The sequence below is a fragment of the Sceloporus occidentalis genome, unplaced genomic scaffold, assembly GCF_023333645.1.
Source record: "Sceloporus occidentalis isolate IW3139 unplaced genomic scaffold, rSceOcc1.0.p SCAF_337, whole genome shotgun sequence".
Classification (NCBI taxonomy): domain Eukaryota; kingdom Metazoa; phylum Chordata; class Lepidosauria; order Squamata; family Phrynosomatidae; genus Sceloporus; species Sceloporus occidentalis.
The window spans coordinates 400112-416815 of NW_028317317.1; the positions used below are offsets into that span (position 1 = coordinate 400112).

The window sequence follows — 16704 nt, forward strand, 5'->3', positions numbered from 1 at the left end:
CCCCAGTAACCCAACTCCTGAATACAGTATATATGATGAGGAACCTCCATTAACTCAACCCCAGAATATATAGTATATATGATGAGGAACCCCCAGTAACCCGACTCTAGAATACAGTATATATGATGAGGAACCCCCAGTAACCCAACTCCTGAATACAGTATATATGATGAGGAACCTCCATTAACTCAACCCCAGAATATATAGTATATATGATGAGGAACCCCCAGTAACCCAACTCCAGAATACAGTATATATGATGAGGAACCCCAAGTAACCCAACTCTAGAATACAGTATATGTGATGAGGAACCCCCAGTAACCCAACTCCAGAATATAGTATATATGATGAGGAACCCCCAGTAACCCAACTCCAGAATACAGTATATATGATGAGGAACCCCCAGTAACCCAACTCCAGAATACAGTATATATGACGAGGAACCCCCAGTAACCCGACTCTAGAATACAGTATATATGATGAGGAACCTCTAGTAACCCAACTCCAGAATACAGTATTTACCACCAGGAAACCCTACTGCTTCTAACCCAACTCCAGCATTCAGTATTTACCAGATGGATCCCTGTGGCTTTGCTCCCATCTGTCCCCTAGTATGGTGTCATATTTCCCCTTCCAACATACCAGCAGCAGCCTTTCCGGTAACCATACGACAAAGCACAGGGGATCTCCTAATCTCCCAGAATACTATATACCAGCGTCCTCCAGAATATGACGTAAACCCTGCAGTAAAAGCTCTAACCTCTCTAGGGACCTGTTCCCGAACACGGCAGTTATAGACTCTATGAAGCAGCTATCTCCGCATTCTCTAGAGTAAAGCATGTGGATTTCCGTGGTCCTCCAGTGTCCGGGAACTTGCACCGGCCGCGTGGAAGTGGCTGGTTGACGTCAGCTGTTTGTGGAGAAATATACATATATATGTGACCGCCCTTGCATCAGAAGCTCCACACAATCCACGAGGAGCGCATACGGTCTGAGTGGCCTAAGTTTTGGGCAATTTAAGGAACAATGTTTTCCTGCATCAGGAAGGAGTCTGTAGATTAGGAGCGACTGACACATCAACCATCATATGGTGGAGAACCAGCAGAGCACACAGTGCTGTCCTGGTGTATTGTGACCTTATGGTGTGGACCAGAATCTGTGCCTCCACAACTCAAAAAGCCTCCACGTCCCTCACTGAGCCTCCTCCTCCTGTGCCTCCGCTACTGTACCAATGTGATTCATTTTCTAACCCCCAAAAAGCAATAAGCGGTTTGGGGTGTCATATAAAACACTGTATCTTATTTAAAGAGATAATTTAATAATAGCACAAATAAAGACGTCGGTTTGATAAACTTCCTGCATTTGTGTTTACTGGAAGGGATTATGGATTCATTATTTCAAGTAATAGGAAGAGAGAAGGAGGGAGTCGGGTTTTGTCACACGGACTCCCTCACCAGCTGAAGACTTTTCCTGCCCACTTTATGCCCACCGGCGCTAGGAAGGTATGAGGACACCTGACCATCGCACTATATGAGCTTGATGGACAACCCATTCCAAAACCGGGGGCATTAATATGGAGCTGACCTCTCTTTGGGGTTATAGACGCCTCCACTCATCTGTGGAAATTTGTGTCCATTCCCAGACCCTCCTGAGACCACTAAGCTGCCCCTGCAGGGTGATCACAACTACTGAGAACAACAATGCAGGGCAATGGAGCCCAGCTTACTGATCAATCTGACATCAGTACAATATAGAATATAAAAAACTAAATATAAAAACTTTTTTTTAATAGTTAAAAAAAGTAATAATAATGTAATGACATTTAAAAATAATAAAGACTCCATTGATGTCACCATGAACCATCCTCCAGTTATAAGAAAAAGTTAAAAAAAAATGTAAAAATGGAATAAAAACCCCTCAGATTCTGAGGTCACTGACTCAGCTTCAGATTTTGATGTTGGTCGAGTCCCCTGCCACAAGTAGTCGTGGCGGTGCTGTTGAGGAGTAGGTAGTGCCTAATATTCCTCCAGCAATTCCTGGCATTAATGTAACAGAATTTAACCCCTTGCAGTTTGTGTAGCTTTTTCTGGGAGATGATGATCTAACTTTTTTTTATTTTTGCAAAGCAGACACGGACCCTCATTGATGACTCAGAATTTCTTTAATTCTAATGGACATTATAAAAAAGCCCTCTATCCAGCCCTCTCATTAGTACCCCCAGTCTACGGCTAAGCAAAGGTATGAATTGATCCTGCATTTCAGTGACTACAGCCTGTGCCCCCCGGACACCCCCTGTTTGACAGGCTGTGTAAACCCCACTCCTGATTACCCACCTCGCTGCCGGGTTTGCAGAGGCTTGTACTCCTGGATGTAATAGCTGTGTGGAGGAATGGGGGACGGTTGGAATTCAAGCAGTATATTGCTTCCAAGTATTTAAGCTCTGTGAGGGCGAGGCCAGGTATACTCATGCCTTCCGGGCTTAAACGTTAAAGGATTTCCACATTGACACTCCAGGTTACCCAGAACATCTGGGAACCAGTGCCAATGCTCCCCCTTATAATGTCTACACAAGTGTCCCTTTGTTCAAGCTATTGTATTGTTTTGATACAGTAGCCTGCGGTACTATATGGTAAAATACCACCAGTTGAAATAGCCTGGGGTGTTTAATTTTCAAAAATGTATGGTTCAATGGGGTAAATTGAGTGGACCACCTTTAAAGATGTCCCAAATAGGAGAGGGGCAAAGGATGACCAGATGTCATAATTACAAGTTTAAAAATGTGCTCCTCCAAAATGTGGTCCTTTACTGCCCAGCAAACAAACAAATGCATAGGGGAACCACTGTACTCGGGTGATGTTACTGAACACATATTGGGGTGTTGTTTGACAGTTACATATAGAAGGACCTTTATATTCACACCCAATGTATAATGTTGGTGGAAGAACTGGTACATGAAGAGAGTTAAAGTACCAACATTTAAAATCCCCTGGGGTGATTGTTAAAATATATGGTTTAATTGGGTTAATTGAACTGGCTGGATGCAAAGATGTCCCAAACAGGACATTGGGGCAGCGTGACCAGATCTAAAAAAAATGTTTTGAACTGCTACTTGTACTTATTGCCCTATAACATGGAAAAAAAAAACATTGGGTATTTCTACTCTTTTACAGTTTTGTTAATTAGCGTCTGTAGTTGAGAAAAAGATTTTTCAAATAATAGAAAAGTCTGTGTACAGAGAACCTTGTCAACCACTGTGTGTTGCTTTTAAGATCTCCTAGTTTGAAGGGACCACACACCATCACACATAACACATCACTACCGCACACAAGACACCTTACTCCGTCACACCTATCACACTCTCACACAACACACCGTACTCCATATCACATGAAACACATCACTCCCTCACACAAAACACAGTCACACCTATAACACAAAACACTTCACTCCTCACACCTAGCACACAAAACATCACTCTCACACAAAACACCACTCTCACATCTATCACACAATATACATCACTCCCTCACACCTACCACACAAATCACACTAATGACATAAGTCCCTCACACCTATCACACAAAACATTGGATTAAAACACAAGGGGTGCACACGTAAATATAAACAGGGATGTAACAAAAGGGTTCGTCTATAGTGTAAGGATGGATATAATTGGGCATGAAAATGTGTCAAGGCAGATCAGGAACCATCTGCACCCTAGAGCTAGAGCCGGGCCCGGACTGGGACAAAAAATAGGCCCGGGCATTTAAGCCCAAGCAGCCCATTTTTATTTATTTATTGTTAAAGCCCACCCTTCATGTACCATCTTTGCATTCACTCATTCACACAAATCATTAACACATTATATTAATGCAGTCTCACAAATCATTCAAGCAATTCATCCAAACATGAATTAATTCATTCTCATACGCATTCACACTACCCCGTCTCCCCATCTTATCTGCCCCTTCTCACTATGTTCCCCCTTTTCACTATGTACCCCCTCTCACTATCTATCCCCTCTCCCCATTTCTCACTATCTAACCCCCCTCCCTCACCCTACTTACCTTGTTGCCACGGGCTGAATAAAAGCATAACATGCGGCCGCATGTATCCAGCCGGCGGCCACACATACGGTACATCGTTTAGTGCTCGGTGGCCTTAAAACACCTGGGCCACTTCATCCCCAGTCCAGCCCTGTGTCTTAAAAACGGCCTGACTCTCCTTATGCCACGTAAAAATACCCCCTAATATCTGCATTAACAGACAGGTGGCCAAATCTTCATTCTTGGAATCAATGAACACAAACACATTCCATAGATTTTTATTGAGTCTCTTCCTTGTGAATGAAGCATCACCTTCCTTTCATGGTTTTACGAAGGTTTCTGCTATTTTTTTCTCTCATTTTTCTATAAAGTCCTGATACTCAATCATTAAAGATCTGTGAAGGAGAAATGAGGCTCAGAAGAACCGTTTTGTTAAAACTCTCTGCGGTACGAGGAGAAAGCCATAACCCCGACCAGCAGCGTCACTCCCCCCAGGCAGGCGGTGGCCGTCGCGGTGAAAGCGTAGGGGTACTGGAGCTTATAATACCATAACAGCATCAGGATCAGGCCTAGGAGTGGCACCAACAGACTGCCAATGTTAAGAGGCACTGGAACCAGCTCTGGCCCACGGGGGCCCTGTCCTAATGCATGCTGGGAAATATGGCAATGAAGGACACATCCATCTCTCAGCTGCAGGGCAGAAACCGTTTGGGAATTGTCGCGCAGGAGCTGTCCCTGGTAAATGAGCCGGACACGGTCCTCCTGCCCGGGAAAATACGTCCTAGGGAGGCAGAAAGAGAAAGCATTAGAGAGACAGCTGAGAATGAGGACAACAGAAGAAGGGGTGGTAAGAACCAAGGAACGAGGTGAAGACGTGAGAATGGGGGCAGCTGGAGAGAGGAACAAGGATGACAGAAAGAATGAGTGAGCGAGATAGAAGACGGTGGAGAGAAGCAGCAGGAACGCGGGAGAACCTGCTGCCCACTTACTGTTTGATATGCAGGACAGTATCAGATGGTCGGACTGTGAGCAGCCTCTCGGTATCATTCAGGAACTTCAACCTCAGCACAATAGTGCCTCCTGCCTCTGAGGGGGCCCTTTCTGGACCGTTGGGAGGACCCCGGTGCCTCAGAGTATTAGGAAGGGAGTCATCATTACTCAAGATGGGCTCATTATCATAGCGCGTTTCCCTTATAGCTGAGGGTGACTCACTGGGGTCACCTGCAGGTGAAGGTTCTCTGTTACTCTGAGTGAGGTCACTAGCAGGTGAGGGTTCCCTGTTACCCTGAGTGGGGTCACTAGAGGGTGAGAATTGCGTGTTACTCTGAGTTGGGTCACTAGCGGGTAAGGTATTCCTATTACTCTTGGTGGGGTCACTAGCTGGTGAGGGTTCCCTGTTACTCTGAGCGGGGTCACTAGCGGGTGAGGGTTCCCGGTTACTCTTGGTGGGGTCACTAGCTGGTGAGGGTTCCCTGTTACTCTGAGCGGGGTCACTAGCGGGTGAGGGTTCCCGGTTACTCTGAGCGGGGTCACTAGCGGGTGAGGGTTCCCGGTTACTCTGAGCGGGGTCACTAGCGGGTGAGGGTTCCCGGTTACTCTGAGCGGGGTCACTAGCGGGTGAGGGTTCCCGGTTACTCTGAGTGGGGTCAGTTCTAGGATGTGTTGGATGGCTATTCAATGATGTCCCCCCAGGGTCTGACACTGATGGCCCCCAATGCGTGGGCAGGCGATCCGTGGTATGTGTCGATACCCATGCCAGGGCCAGCACAGTGAGTAGTATTACTACGGCGAAGAGGAGAGTCACCTCATCTCCAACACCTTCTATGAGAGCCATGGAGAGGTCACACTGTGGGGCAGAATAAACAGCGATGAGAGACATTCCTCCAGTACTCTATACTATTACTACCGAGCCACTTGTGCCAAAGATATGAATATATACATAGAGCGCGGAGAGAGTACCAGGAGAGGGTAACCACCCCCCTGTAGAGTATGAGTACATATTACATTACAATAGCAAGCAATGCACTAGAGTAGCCCTGGGGGCATCTGGGGTATTTATTCCTGCCACTGATACTCAGTATTAATACTGGGTGCAGCTGGCAGTAATACTCCATTACTCCCGCGGTATTAATACTGAGTGCAGCTGGCAGTAACGCTCCGTTACCCCGGTGGTATTAATACTGGGTGCAGCTGGCAGTAATACTCCATTACTCCCGCGGTATTAATACTGAGTGCAGCTGGCAGTAACGCTCCGTTACCCCGGTGGTATTAATACTGGGTGCAGCTGGCAGTAACGCTCCATTACCCCGGCGGTATTAATACTGGGTGCAGCTGGCAGTAACGCTCCGTTACCCTGGCGGTATTAATACTGAGTGCAGCTGGCAGTAACGCTCCGTTACCCTGGCGGTATTAATACTGGGTGCAGCTGGCAGCAGAGCCCCGTTACCCTGGCGGTATTAATACTGAGTGCAGCTGGCAGTAACGCTCCGTTACCCCTGCGGTATTAATACTGAGTGCAGCTGGCAGTAATGCTCCGTTACCCAGGCGGTATTAATACTGAGTGCAGCTGGCAGTAACGCTCCGTTACCCCGGTGGTATTAATACTGGGTGCAGCTGGCAGTAACGCTCCATTACCCCGGCGGTATTAATACTGGGTGCAGCTGGCAGTAACGCTCCGTTACCCTGGCGGTATTAATACTGAGTGCAGCTGGCAGTAACGCTCCGTTACCCTGGCGGTATTAATACTGGGTGCAGCTGGCAGTAGAGCCCCGTTACCCTGGCGGTATTAATACTGAGTGCAGCTGGCAGTAACGCTCCGTTACCCCTGCGGTATTAATACTGAGTGCAGCTGGCAGTAACGCTCCGTTACCCAGGCGGTATTAATACTGAGTGCAGCTGGCAGTAACGCTCCGTTACCCCCGCGGTATTAATACTGAGTGCAGCTGGCAGTAACGCTCCGTTACCCCGGCGGTATTAATACTGGGTGCAGCTGGCAGTAACGCTCCGTTACCCCGGCGGTATTAATACTGGGTGCAGCTGGCAGTAACGCTCCGTTACCCTGGCGGTATTAATACTGAGTGCAGCTGGCAGTAACGCTCCGTTACCCTGGCGGTATTAATACTGGGTGCAGCTGGCAGTAATGCTCCGTTACCCCCGCAGTATTAATACTGAGTGCAGCTGGCAGTAACGCTCCGTTACCCTGGCGGTATTAATACTGGGTGCAGCTGGCAGTAGAGCCCCGTTACCCTGGCGGTATTAATACTGAGTGCAGCTGGCTGTAACGCTCCGTTACCCCCGCGGTATTAATACTGAGTGCAGCTGGCAGTAACGCTCCGTTACCCCCGCGGTATTAATACTGAGTGCAGCTGGCAGTAACGCTCCGTTACCCAGGCGGTATTAATACTGAGTGCCGCTAGCAGTAATACTCCGTTACCCTGGCGGTATTAACGCATCACTTACTGTTACTCTGCTCCCAGTGCTGATGCAGGATTCTCACTTCCTGTTTGGTGACATACAGATCACACCCACAGCCCCTGTGCATGATTGGAAAATACCCGCAGCCATTTTTATTTTGGGCAGAGTGCTGGCACAACTAGCCCTTAGTATGGAATTGTTGTTATTATTATTATTTATGATTTTTGGTATTATTGTTGTTATAATTATTTATGATTGTTATTCTAATTGTTATTATAATTATGTATTATTATTATTATTTTTTTAATTGTAATTATTATTATGGTTGTAATTATTATTGATATGATTATAATAATTTATTGTTGTTGTTGTTATTATTGTTGTTGTTGTTATGGTTATCATTATTATTGGTATTATTATTAGTAGTGAGAAAGGGACAGATTCTCAGGGTAAGGGGGCATATTCCCCCGGATAAGGGAGCAGATTCTCTTGATGAAGTGGCAGATTCTCCGGATGAAGGGGCAGATTCTCTAGATGAGGGGGCAGATTCTCAGGGTAAGGGGGCAGATTCTCAGGATAAAGGGGCAGATTCTCAGGGTAAGGGGGCAGATTCTCCGAATGAGGGAGCAGATTCTCAGGGTAAGCGGGCAGATTCTCTTGATGAAGGGGCAGATTCTCCGGATGAAGGGGCAGATTCTCTAGATGAGGGGGCAGATTCTCGGGGTAAGGGGGTGGATTCTCTGGATGAAGGGGCAGATTCTCAGGATGCAGAGCAGATTCTCCGGATGAAGGGGCAGATTCTCTAGATGAGGGGGCAGATTCTCGGGGTAAGGGGGTGGATTCTCTGGATGAAGGGGCAGATTCTCAGGATGCAGAGCAGATTCTCCGGATGAAGGGGCAGATTCTTGGGGTAAGGGGGCAGATTCTCAGGAGGAAGGGTCAGATTCTCAGGGTAAGGGGGCATATTCTCTGGATGAGGGAGCAGATTCTCTTGATGAAGTGGCAGATTCTCCGGATGAAGGGGCAGATTCTCGGGGTAAGGGGGTGGATTCTCTGGATGAAGGGGCAGATTCTCAGGATGCAGAGCAGATTCTCCGGATGAAGGGGCAGATTCTCAGGGTAAGGGGGCAGATTCTCAGGATGAAGGGGCAGATTCTCTGGATGAGGGAGCAGATTCTCGGAGTAAGCGGGCAGATTCTCTTGATGAAGTGGCAGATTCTCCGGATGAAGGGGCAGATTCTCTAGATGAGGGGGCAGATTCTCGGGGTAAGGGGGTGGATTCTCTGGATGAAGGGGCAGATTCTCAGGATGCAGAGCAGATTCTCCAGATTAAGGGGCAGATTCTCCAGATGAAGGGGCAAAATTCTGGGTAAAATCTGGATACTTGGGATCTGTGGGCAGATTCTCAGGGTCATGGCTCATCTTGGACTCACAGCAGGTTGGGGATGAGACCTCCGTATGACAAGCACCATGTTGTTCCCCTGAGCCAGTAGGTGCCGAGTAGCCTCAAGGCTGCCGCCATCTGCCGATGTCCGCCGTACCGGTGGGACGATAAACCTGCCATCCGAGGAAAAAAAACAAGACTTTGTTGGAAAACTTTTTCCATATTTTCCCTCAATAATTGCGCCACCTCCGCGGAGACCTCAGCCTTTTCTTCTTACTGACAGGTGTAATGCCCTCAGCAGACCATCTCTTAAATATTTTGGACTCCATCTAAAGAGTCCCGACCAGTGGTGTATTTAGGTTTTGTGCTGTTCTAGGACTTACTAAGTTCCCCACACTTCTTCCACTTCCTTCCACTGTAAACTCCACCCATTCATATTTCTCCACCTTTTTCCTATTTGAGCTCCACCTTTTCCTCTCTGTATTTAAAATGTGGATACCGAGTGCCTACTTGTATATTTCAATTATTTGGACCATAATGTTTTATCTATTATTATTAAAATAACAAAGCGTGTAAATTCAACCATTTTCTCCAGGATCGATCATCAGTACTAGAAAGATCACAGATGCTCAGATTGGCTGAATTAACACGTAGTGAGTACGCGACGTGAGCATGATGTGTGTAACAGCATTTACATTTACTGTACATTGACATACCATTTAAGCCATGCAGACAGTGCTATATCTGTGCCCAAACAGCTAAACAGTGCCATCTTTCTGCCCAAACAGCTAAACAGTGCCATGTTTGTCACCAAACAGTTTAATAGTGCCAAACTTGTCAATGCTCACCTACTTATACATACACGTCCATGCTGACACACACATACAGTATCTTCTGCCTCTGATGGCAACCGCATGGTTTCCCGTACAAGCAGGCGCACGCAACCAGCCCCTCCCCCATTTTGAATTCTGGGAGGGAGATTCTATTGAAGGAATATTTAAACCTGGTTCTAATACTATGTCAGTGCCTGTGATAGCGCCTTGTGCATTTGGCTGTGTATAATACATTTATTGATCTTTTGGTTCCAACCCTGGCTTGATGTCTTTCTCCTGCCTTTGGCCCAGCTAGTTATTTGGTTGTTCTGTCCTTACCCATCCCTGACCTCTGTTAGGGATGTTTATGAGATAAAATAGGCAAAAGCAATATTCTATCACATACGCAAAATAATGACGCTATCAATTATTGTAGGACCACATCCACAATATTAATATAAAGAGAGACCCTATATTTTATCTCTGATCCTAAATTCTTTCAGATTGCGCCCAAAATTATAATTCAAAATGAGATATCACCACGATAGTCAATCAAAATATAATTTATTGTAAAAACACAATCTACAAAATATCTATATAAGTCATGCAGTGCAGAAGATAAAACACAAAAATTATCTAAACATGTCAAAATAAATCAAATCCAAAATACAGTATATTATCGATTAGTTATCAAATATGAATAATTATCTTATGAGTCTAACACATATAAAAAGCAACAGGTGAAAAAAACATATGGCATCAACATTTCAGCTTGATCAAATTATATCACTTTATATAAACAGCATTTAATATCAAACCAATTAATTTCCAATCCACTCAGCAAACAAAATAAAATAAATCAGTGTGGTAACAAAAAGATCACTATCTCCCTGTATCAGTGTTACTAATATGACAATTAAAAATAATTTAATAATGTCTTAAGAGTATTAGTGAGATTTTAATAGATGCAAATAATGCCAAACTTCATCTACAGGTAAAATACCTTTTACATCATTGTCATTATCACGGGTTATAAGCTGCAGTCTCACAAGCCGTCATATACAATAACGTCATATACTATGTCATATACAATAACGTCATATACAATAATGTCATATACTATAATGTCATATACAATAACATCATATACTATAATGCCATATACAATAACGTCATATACTATTTCCCAGAAGAAGGTAATTCTATATTGAAGCAGACAAAATTCACCTCTATTCAGAATAATAAAACCATTATATTTACCACCACTTTTTACTGTGGTACGACTGGTCCTTGTAGAAATTAATCCAGGTTCAGTGGAAAAATTAAGTGGCAAGAAAAATTACTTTCTTAAAGTTATATATATGTTAGATACTCAAAGTAATTCTAAGAGTAAAATATGGCGCCAAGATCTTGTGATATTCCAAAATTCCAATTGTCTTTCTGGTTCAAATTGTCAGTTCTCTGGGGTCAAAGTGTCTGGGAGTCCCCAGATTGTTAAAGCTTTTAAAGACAGGGCTTATATTATCATATTCTCCACCTATTGATTGAAATTCTCCAATCATAATTGTGGGTTTTACTCATTATAATTAGGACTTCTTATCATATTTGCACCATTGTATTTCCTTCATTTACCTCTAAGAGACGCTCTGGTCTAAGAAATAACTTTAAGACCATTACATATACATCTGGAATGTGAAGTGCTGGGGAGGGCATTACAATCAGAGATGTTGTGTGGCGAGAGAGGTTACAGAAATAAATGAACCCCTTAAGGACAATGGGCGGTCCCTAAACCAATTGAAAAAAATGCATTTTGAGCCTGTACATGTACGGGCTTTGTCATTAAGGGGTTAAGATTGTTGGGTGAGGTGGAGAGCGGAGTAAAAACTTTGGATTTCGCTTAGGGAGAAGCCGCAGTGACAGGAAAGTGTTCCCATTGAAATTAATGGGGGCACTTTCTAGCGAGTCGTCCCTTGAACCCTCATGGGGCCAGCGTTGGAATCCACTGGTGATAAGTATACCCCGTATACAGGTTCAGCTGATCACATATCCTGCAAAGCAAATAGTGTGGGGGAGGCTGGGGCAAATGCAGGTGGGGGAACTGGGATCACATGGAAATTTAAAGGGACCACTGAACTACCATATGTGTTAAAGTGCATATGATGACTGGAGCGTCCCTTTAACAACCTCAGGACATCCAAAGGATTGCGTCCTGGGACACCTATAAGACGCCATCGTATGCGTAACGGTTCCCGGTACCCCCTTAAAGTCATTTTCCTCGGCTACTCCGAGCGCTGAGCCTCGCGCTGCGAGATGCTTGAGGGTAAATCATGAACTGAGTTTAATGGGAAACGTGGGGTATTTAAACAGTACAAGGGGGTAATTTGCATACAATAGACAGCAAACCACACATACTCCTCCATTTGCACGTGGCTCAGTATTTGTGCTCGGGTCACTATTGTAGTTTTCCTTACGTTTGGCTGAAACCTGCTGGATATCAGATCCAGGTGCAAATACTGTCCATAGAGGTCTGTGCTGTAAGTCATAATCCCCCTCCCAAAATGCAGGCGCCCCAAATCTGTGTCCGAGTTCCACAGTCTTTAGAGTCTCTGGTACTTGGAGAAACGCGGCGCTCTGTACCAGGAGGAAGAAGTAGTCCAAACGGACCCCCTGTACCCACCTCCCCAAAAACAGAACCCCTTCCAAGGCCAGGGGTGGATTGCTGGCTCAGTGTTCAGACGGATTTGGTGTAACGGCACCCAGTGGGAGCACCGGTTACGGTTATTTAAGTGCTGAAATGTTCCGAGAGAAAGAGTCCCTTGAGGGTCTATCCAGACCTCGCCGGGACCCCTGATGACCTCCGCCCCACAGGACAGTTACTGGTGCAAGCACCTCTTTTTTCCTGTGACCAGTGTGCAGCGCATCATATTAGGGTTTCTGTCTGGTGCGCTTTCTGCATATTTTTGGTTGTTTCATTAAACCCAACAGCGGGGGCCAAGCGATCAAAAACATAGAAAAAATTCAAACTAAAAATAGTTAAAAACAAAACTTCAATAAAACACAAAAAATATAAAATAGTAATAAAGTGAAAGTGATTTTTTTCCATTTACTTTTTTTTGGGGGGGGGGGTATATTCTCTGAGTTTTGTGCCTAGTCTGCTGATTTTGGGGCAGATTCTCGATGTTTTGGGCAGAGTCTGCTCGATTTTGGGACAGATTCTCTGTGTTTTGGGCCGAGTCTGTGGTTTTTGGGGCAGATTCTCTGTGTTTTGGTCCGAGTCTGTGGATTTTGGGGCAGATTCTCTGTTTTGGGCCGAGTCTGATGATTTTTGGGCAGATTCTCTGCGTTTTGGGCGAGTTTGCTGGATTTTGGGGCAGATTCTGTGTTTTGGGCGAGTCTTTTGGGGTAGATTATCTGTGTTTTGGGTCAGTCTGCTGGATTTTGGGGTACATTCCCTGTGTTTTGGGTGAGCGCTGGATTTTGGGGCAGATTCCCTGTTTTGGGCCGAGACTGTGGATTTTGGGGTAGATTCTCTGTGTTTTGGGCCGAGTCTGTGGATTTTGGGGCAGATTCTGTATTTTGGGTGAGTCTTTTGGTGTAGATTCTCTGTGTAAAGGGCTAAACTGCTGGATTTGGGGGTAGATTCTCTGTGTTTTGGGCCGAGTCTGCTGGATTTGGGTGTAGATTCTCTGTGTTTTGGGCCGAGTCTGCTGGATTTTGGGGCAGATTCTGTGTTTTGGGTGAGTCTTTTGGTGTAGATTCTCTGTGTAAAGGGCTAAACTGCTGGATTTGGGGGTAGATTCTCTGTGTTTTGGGCCGAGTCTGCTGGATTTGGAGGTAGATTCTCTGTGTTTTGGGCCGAGTCTGTGGATTTTGGGGCAGATTCTCAGTTTTGGGCCGAGTCTGCTGGATTTGGGGGTAGATTCTGTGTTTTGGGCCGAGTCTGCTGGATTTTGGGGTAGTTTCTCTGTGTTTTGGGCCGAGTCTGCAGGATTTTGGGGCAGATTCTCTGTGTTTTGGGCCGAGTCTGCTGGATTTTCGGGTAGATTCTCTGTGTTTTGGCTAAATGTTTAAAATTGTGCTCAATCTGCCCATGTGTTGATTTCGTAGGTTTGTGGTTCTGTGTTTGGGATAAACTCCTCAGCTTTTGGGGTCTGCTGGAATTCAATGTCTGGAGGAGGACTATCTGACCGGAAGAAAATGCTGCGGGCTGTTGGTGGTCTCTCCATGACCGGAAGCGGCAGCGGCGTGCGGTGGGGGAGTTGGTGACGCAACCTGTGACGCAGCCGATGACGTGCCCGCGCGCTGTGTGTGTGTGTGTGTGTGGGAGTGCGCGCTCCCGGCCCCGCTCCGTTATTCTCATTCAGTGATCGCCGGACACCGGACACCTCCCACCCCGGGCGGCGGATCCCTGCCCCCAACCACCAATTGCCCCTCTGCCTGCCCCCACCACCAATTGCCCCCACGCCAGCTGCCCCTCTGCCTGACCCATTTTTTTGCCCCCTCAATCGTTGCCTTCCAGCAGTATTGTCCCTCATTTACTTCTCTTTATTTCTCCCCATCTTATTGCCCCCCATTTATCTCTAATAGTCCCATTTACGTTCATCACATTTACTCTCTGGTTATCCAAGTCCCCCCACCTCTTTCTAATTTCTGATTGTCCCTCTTTTACTCACATTTATTGCCCCCTTTTGTTCTCTTTTATTATTGTATTGCTTTTACTCCTATTTTGCTCTTTTTATCTCTCTGACCAAACCTACTGCCCCCCCACATTGTTCCTCCATAGGTGAACCCCTCAGTCTGCTATATCAGTTGCCCCTGGGTTCACCATGAATTTCCCCCCTCCTGGCCTGTCCGGGAGCCCCCAGTCGTCCCTCACCTCGCAGGTTTCTGTCTCTGCTTCTTCCGTCCCGTCTCAGTTTGGGACGGTCTCTCAGTTTGGATCGGGGTCGGTACCGGCGTCCCAGCCTCCCGGTGGACCCCAGTATGTCCTGTCCAATTCAGTGGCCATTAGGGCAGAGATTCAGCGTTTTGAGTCGGTGCACCCCAATATCTATGCCATCTATGACCTCATCGAGAGGGTGGATGACTTGGGACTTCAGAACCAGATCAGAGAGCATGTCATCTCCATTGAAGGTGAGTCGCTGCCGGGTTGCAGAGGTAAGGGGGTAAGATGGGGTGTATGGCTGTGGGTTCAAAGCGCATGAATGAGTGGGAGATAAGTAGCCACGGTAATACTCCCCGTTTTGTGGTTATATATGGGGGGCCGTGGTGTAGAGGATGAAGCCTGTGTCAGATCCCTGCTGCATTTTCCCTGCTTAGCCTGGAACGTCGTCATTGCCCTGCATTCCGTGTGATTGCTGATACGCGTGTGCGCTTAGACATGATGCCTACGAGAAGACGTTACTAATAACGTGCTCCTTGCTTTCATACATGTACAGTGTAAGCAAGGGAGATGTTTTGGCAGGTGAGGCAGGGTCTCTTTAGAGTGGATGCTTCATGTGGTTTAGTGTCGGGGTCTCTGGTGACGAAGTGGTGACGAAGTCTCCATGCCTGGGCCTTTGGTGACTTTTGGAGTAGAGGCTGTGTCGCTGTCTCTGGTGATGGAATGGATGCTGTGCCAGGGTCTCTGGTGACGGAATGGAGGCTCTGTATGGTTTTGGTTCAGTCAAGGTCTTGTGATGGAGTGGAGGCTGTGCCTGGGTCTCTGGTGATGGATTGGAGCACGTGTATGGTTTTGCTTCTGTCAAGGTCTTGCGATGGAGTAGAGGATGTGCCTGGGTCTCTCGTGATGGAATAGAGGCCGTGTATGGTTTTGGTTCAGTCAAGGTCTTGTGATGGAGTGGAGGCTGTGTCAGGGTCTCTGGTGATGGAATGGAGGCTCTGTATGGTTTTGGTTCCGTCAAGGTCTTGTGACGGAATGGTGGCTGTGCCTGGGTCTCTGGTGATGGAATGGAGGCCGTGTATAGTTCTGGTTCAGTCAAAGTCTTGTGAGGTAGTAGAGGATGTGCCAGGGTCTCTGGTGACGGAATAGAGGCCGTGTATGGTTTTGGTTCAGTCAAGGTCTTGTGACGGAATGGTGGCTGTGCCTGGGTCTCTGGTGATGGAATGGAGGCCGTGTATAGTTCTGGTTCAGTCAAAGTCTTGTGAGGTAGTAGAGGATGTGCCAGGGTCTCTGGTGACGGAATAGAGGCCGTGTATGGTTTTGGTTCAGTGAAGGTCTTGTGATGGAGTGGAGGCTGTGCCGGGGTCTCTGGTGACAGAATGGAGGCCGTGTCTGGGTCTCTGGTGATGGAAGGGAGCACGTGTATGGTTTTGGTTCAGTCAAAGTCTTGGAGTCAAGAGTTGATGCTTCAAGTTGGTACTCATTTATCTGTAAAATGCATCTTCCTGCTGTTGCTTATAACCAGGGCTCCTTCTCATATTAATGATGAGGCCTATGAGTAATTTCACCAATCGCGCAGAAGCTGAACTGGAATCGGTGGAGCAAAACTAGGAGGTCAATCTGTAAACATGGACAAAGAGGTCTATCGGAAAAGTTATTTTTGGGGCCAGTTAATGGACACTTTTAAAAAGTGATTTGTTTTTCTAGTTGTGCCGCCCCAAAAGTAATGTGTCTGATGTGATCCTGATGAGAATTTGCAATAAAATCCCTCTCCTCAGAAACTGATTCCCACATTCTGGCCACTGATCCTTGCTGATGAGGTAGTGCCGCAGACTGATCACTAATCAAATAATCCCACCTAATGATGACTGATCCCTGCTGATCACCCAATCCCACAGACTAGTCCCCGGTTGATCGCCCAATCCCGCAGACTGATCCCCGGCTGATCGCCCAATCCCGCAGACTGATCCCCGGTTGATCGCCCAATCCCGCAGAATGGTCCCCGGCTGATCGCCCAATCCTGCAGAATGGTCCCCGGTTGATCGCCCAATCCCGCAGAATGGTCCCCGGCTGATCGCCCAATCCCGCAGACTGGTCCCCGGCTGATCGCCCAATCCCGCAGACTGGTCCCCGGCTGATCGCCCAATCCCGCAGACTGGTCCCCGG

At 46.6% G+C, this 16704-nt stretch overlaps 1 protein-coding gene across 1 annotated transcript in view; it reads left to right on the forward strand.

Moving 5' to 3' along the window:
* The first annotated feature begins 14482 nt into the window (after positions 1 to 14482).
* The window catches only part of LOC149274302 (arf-GAP with GTPase, ANK repeat and PH domain-containing protein 3-like), a 42524-nt gene continuing 40302 nt past the window's right edge, over positions 14483 to 16704 (forward strand). The window contains exon 1 of the mRNA XM_089505666.1: positions 14483 to 14789. Coding sequence (XP_089361792.1) covers positions 14483 to 14789 — 307 coding nt within the window. The remainder of the gene's footprint in view (positions 14790 to 16704) is intronic.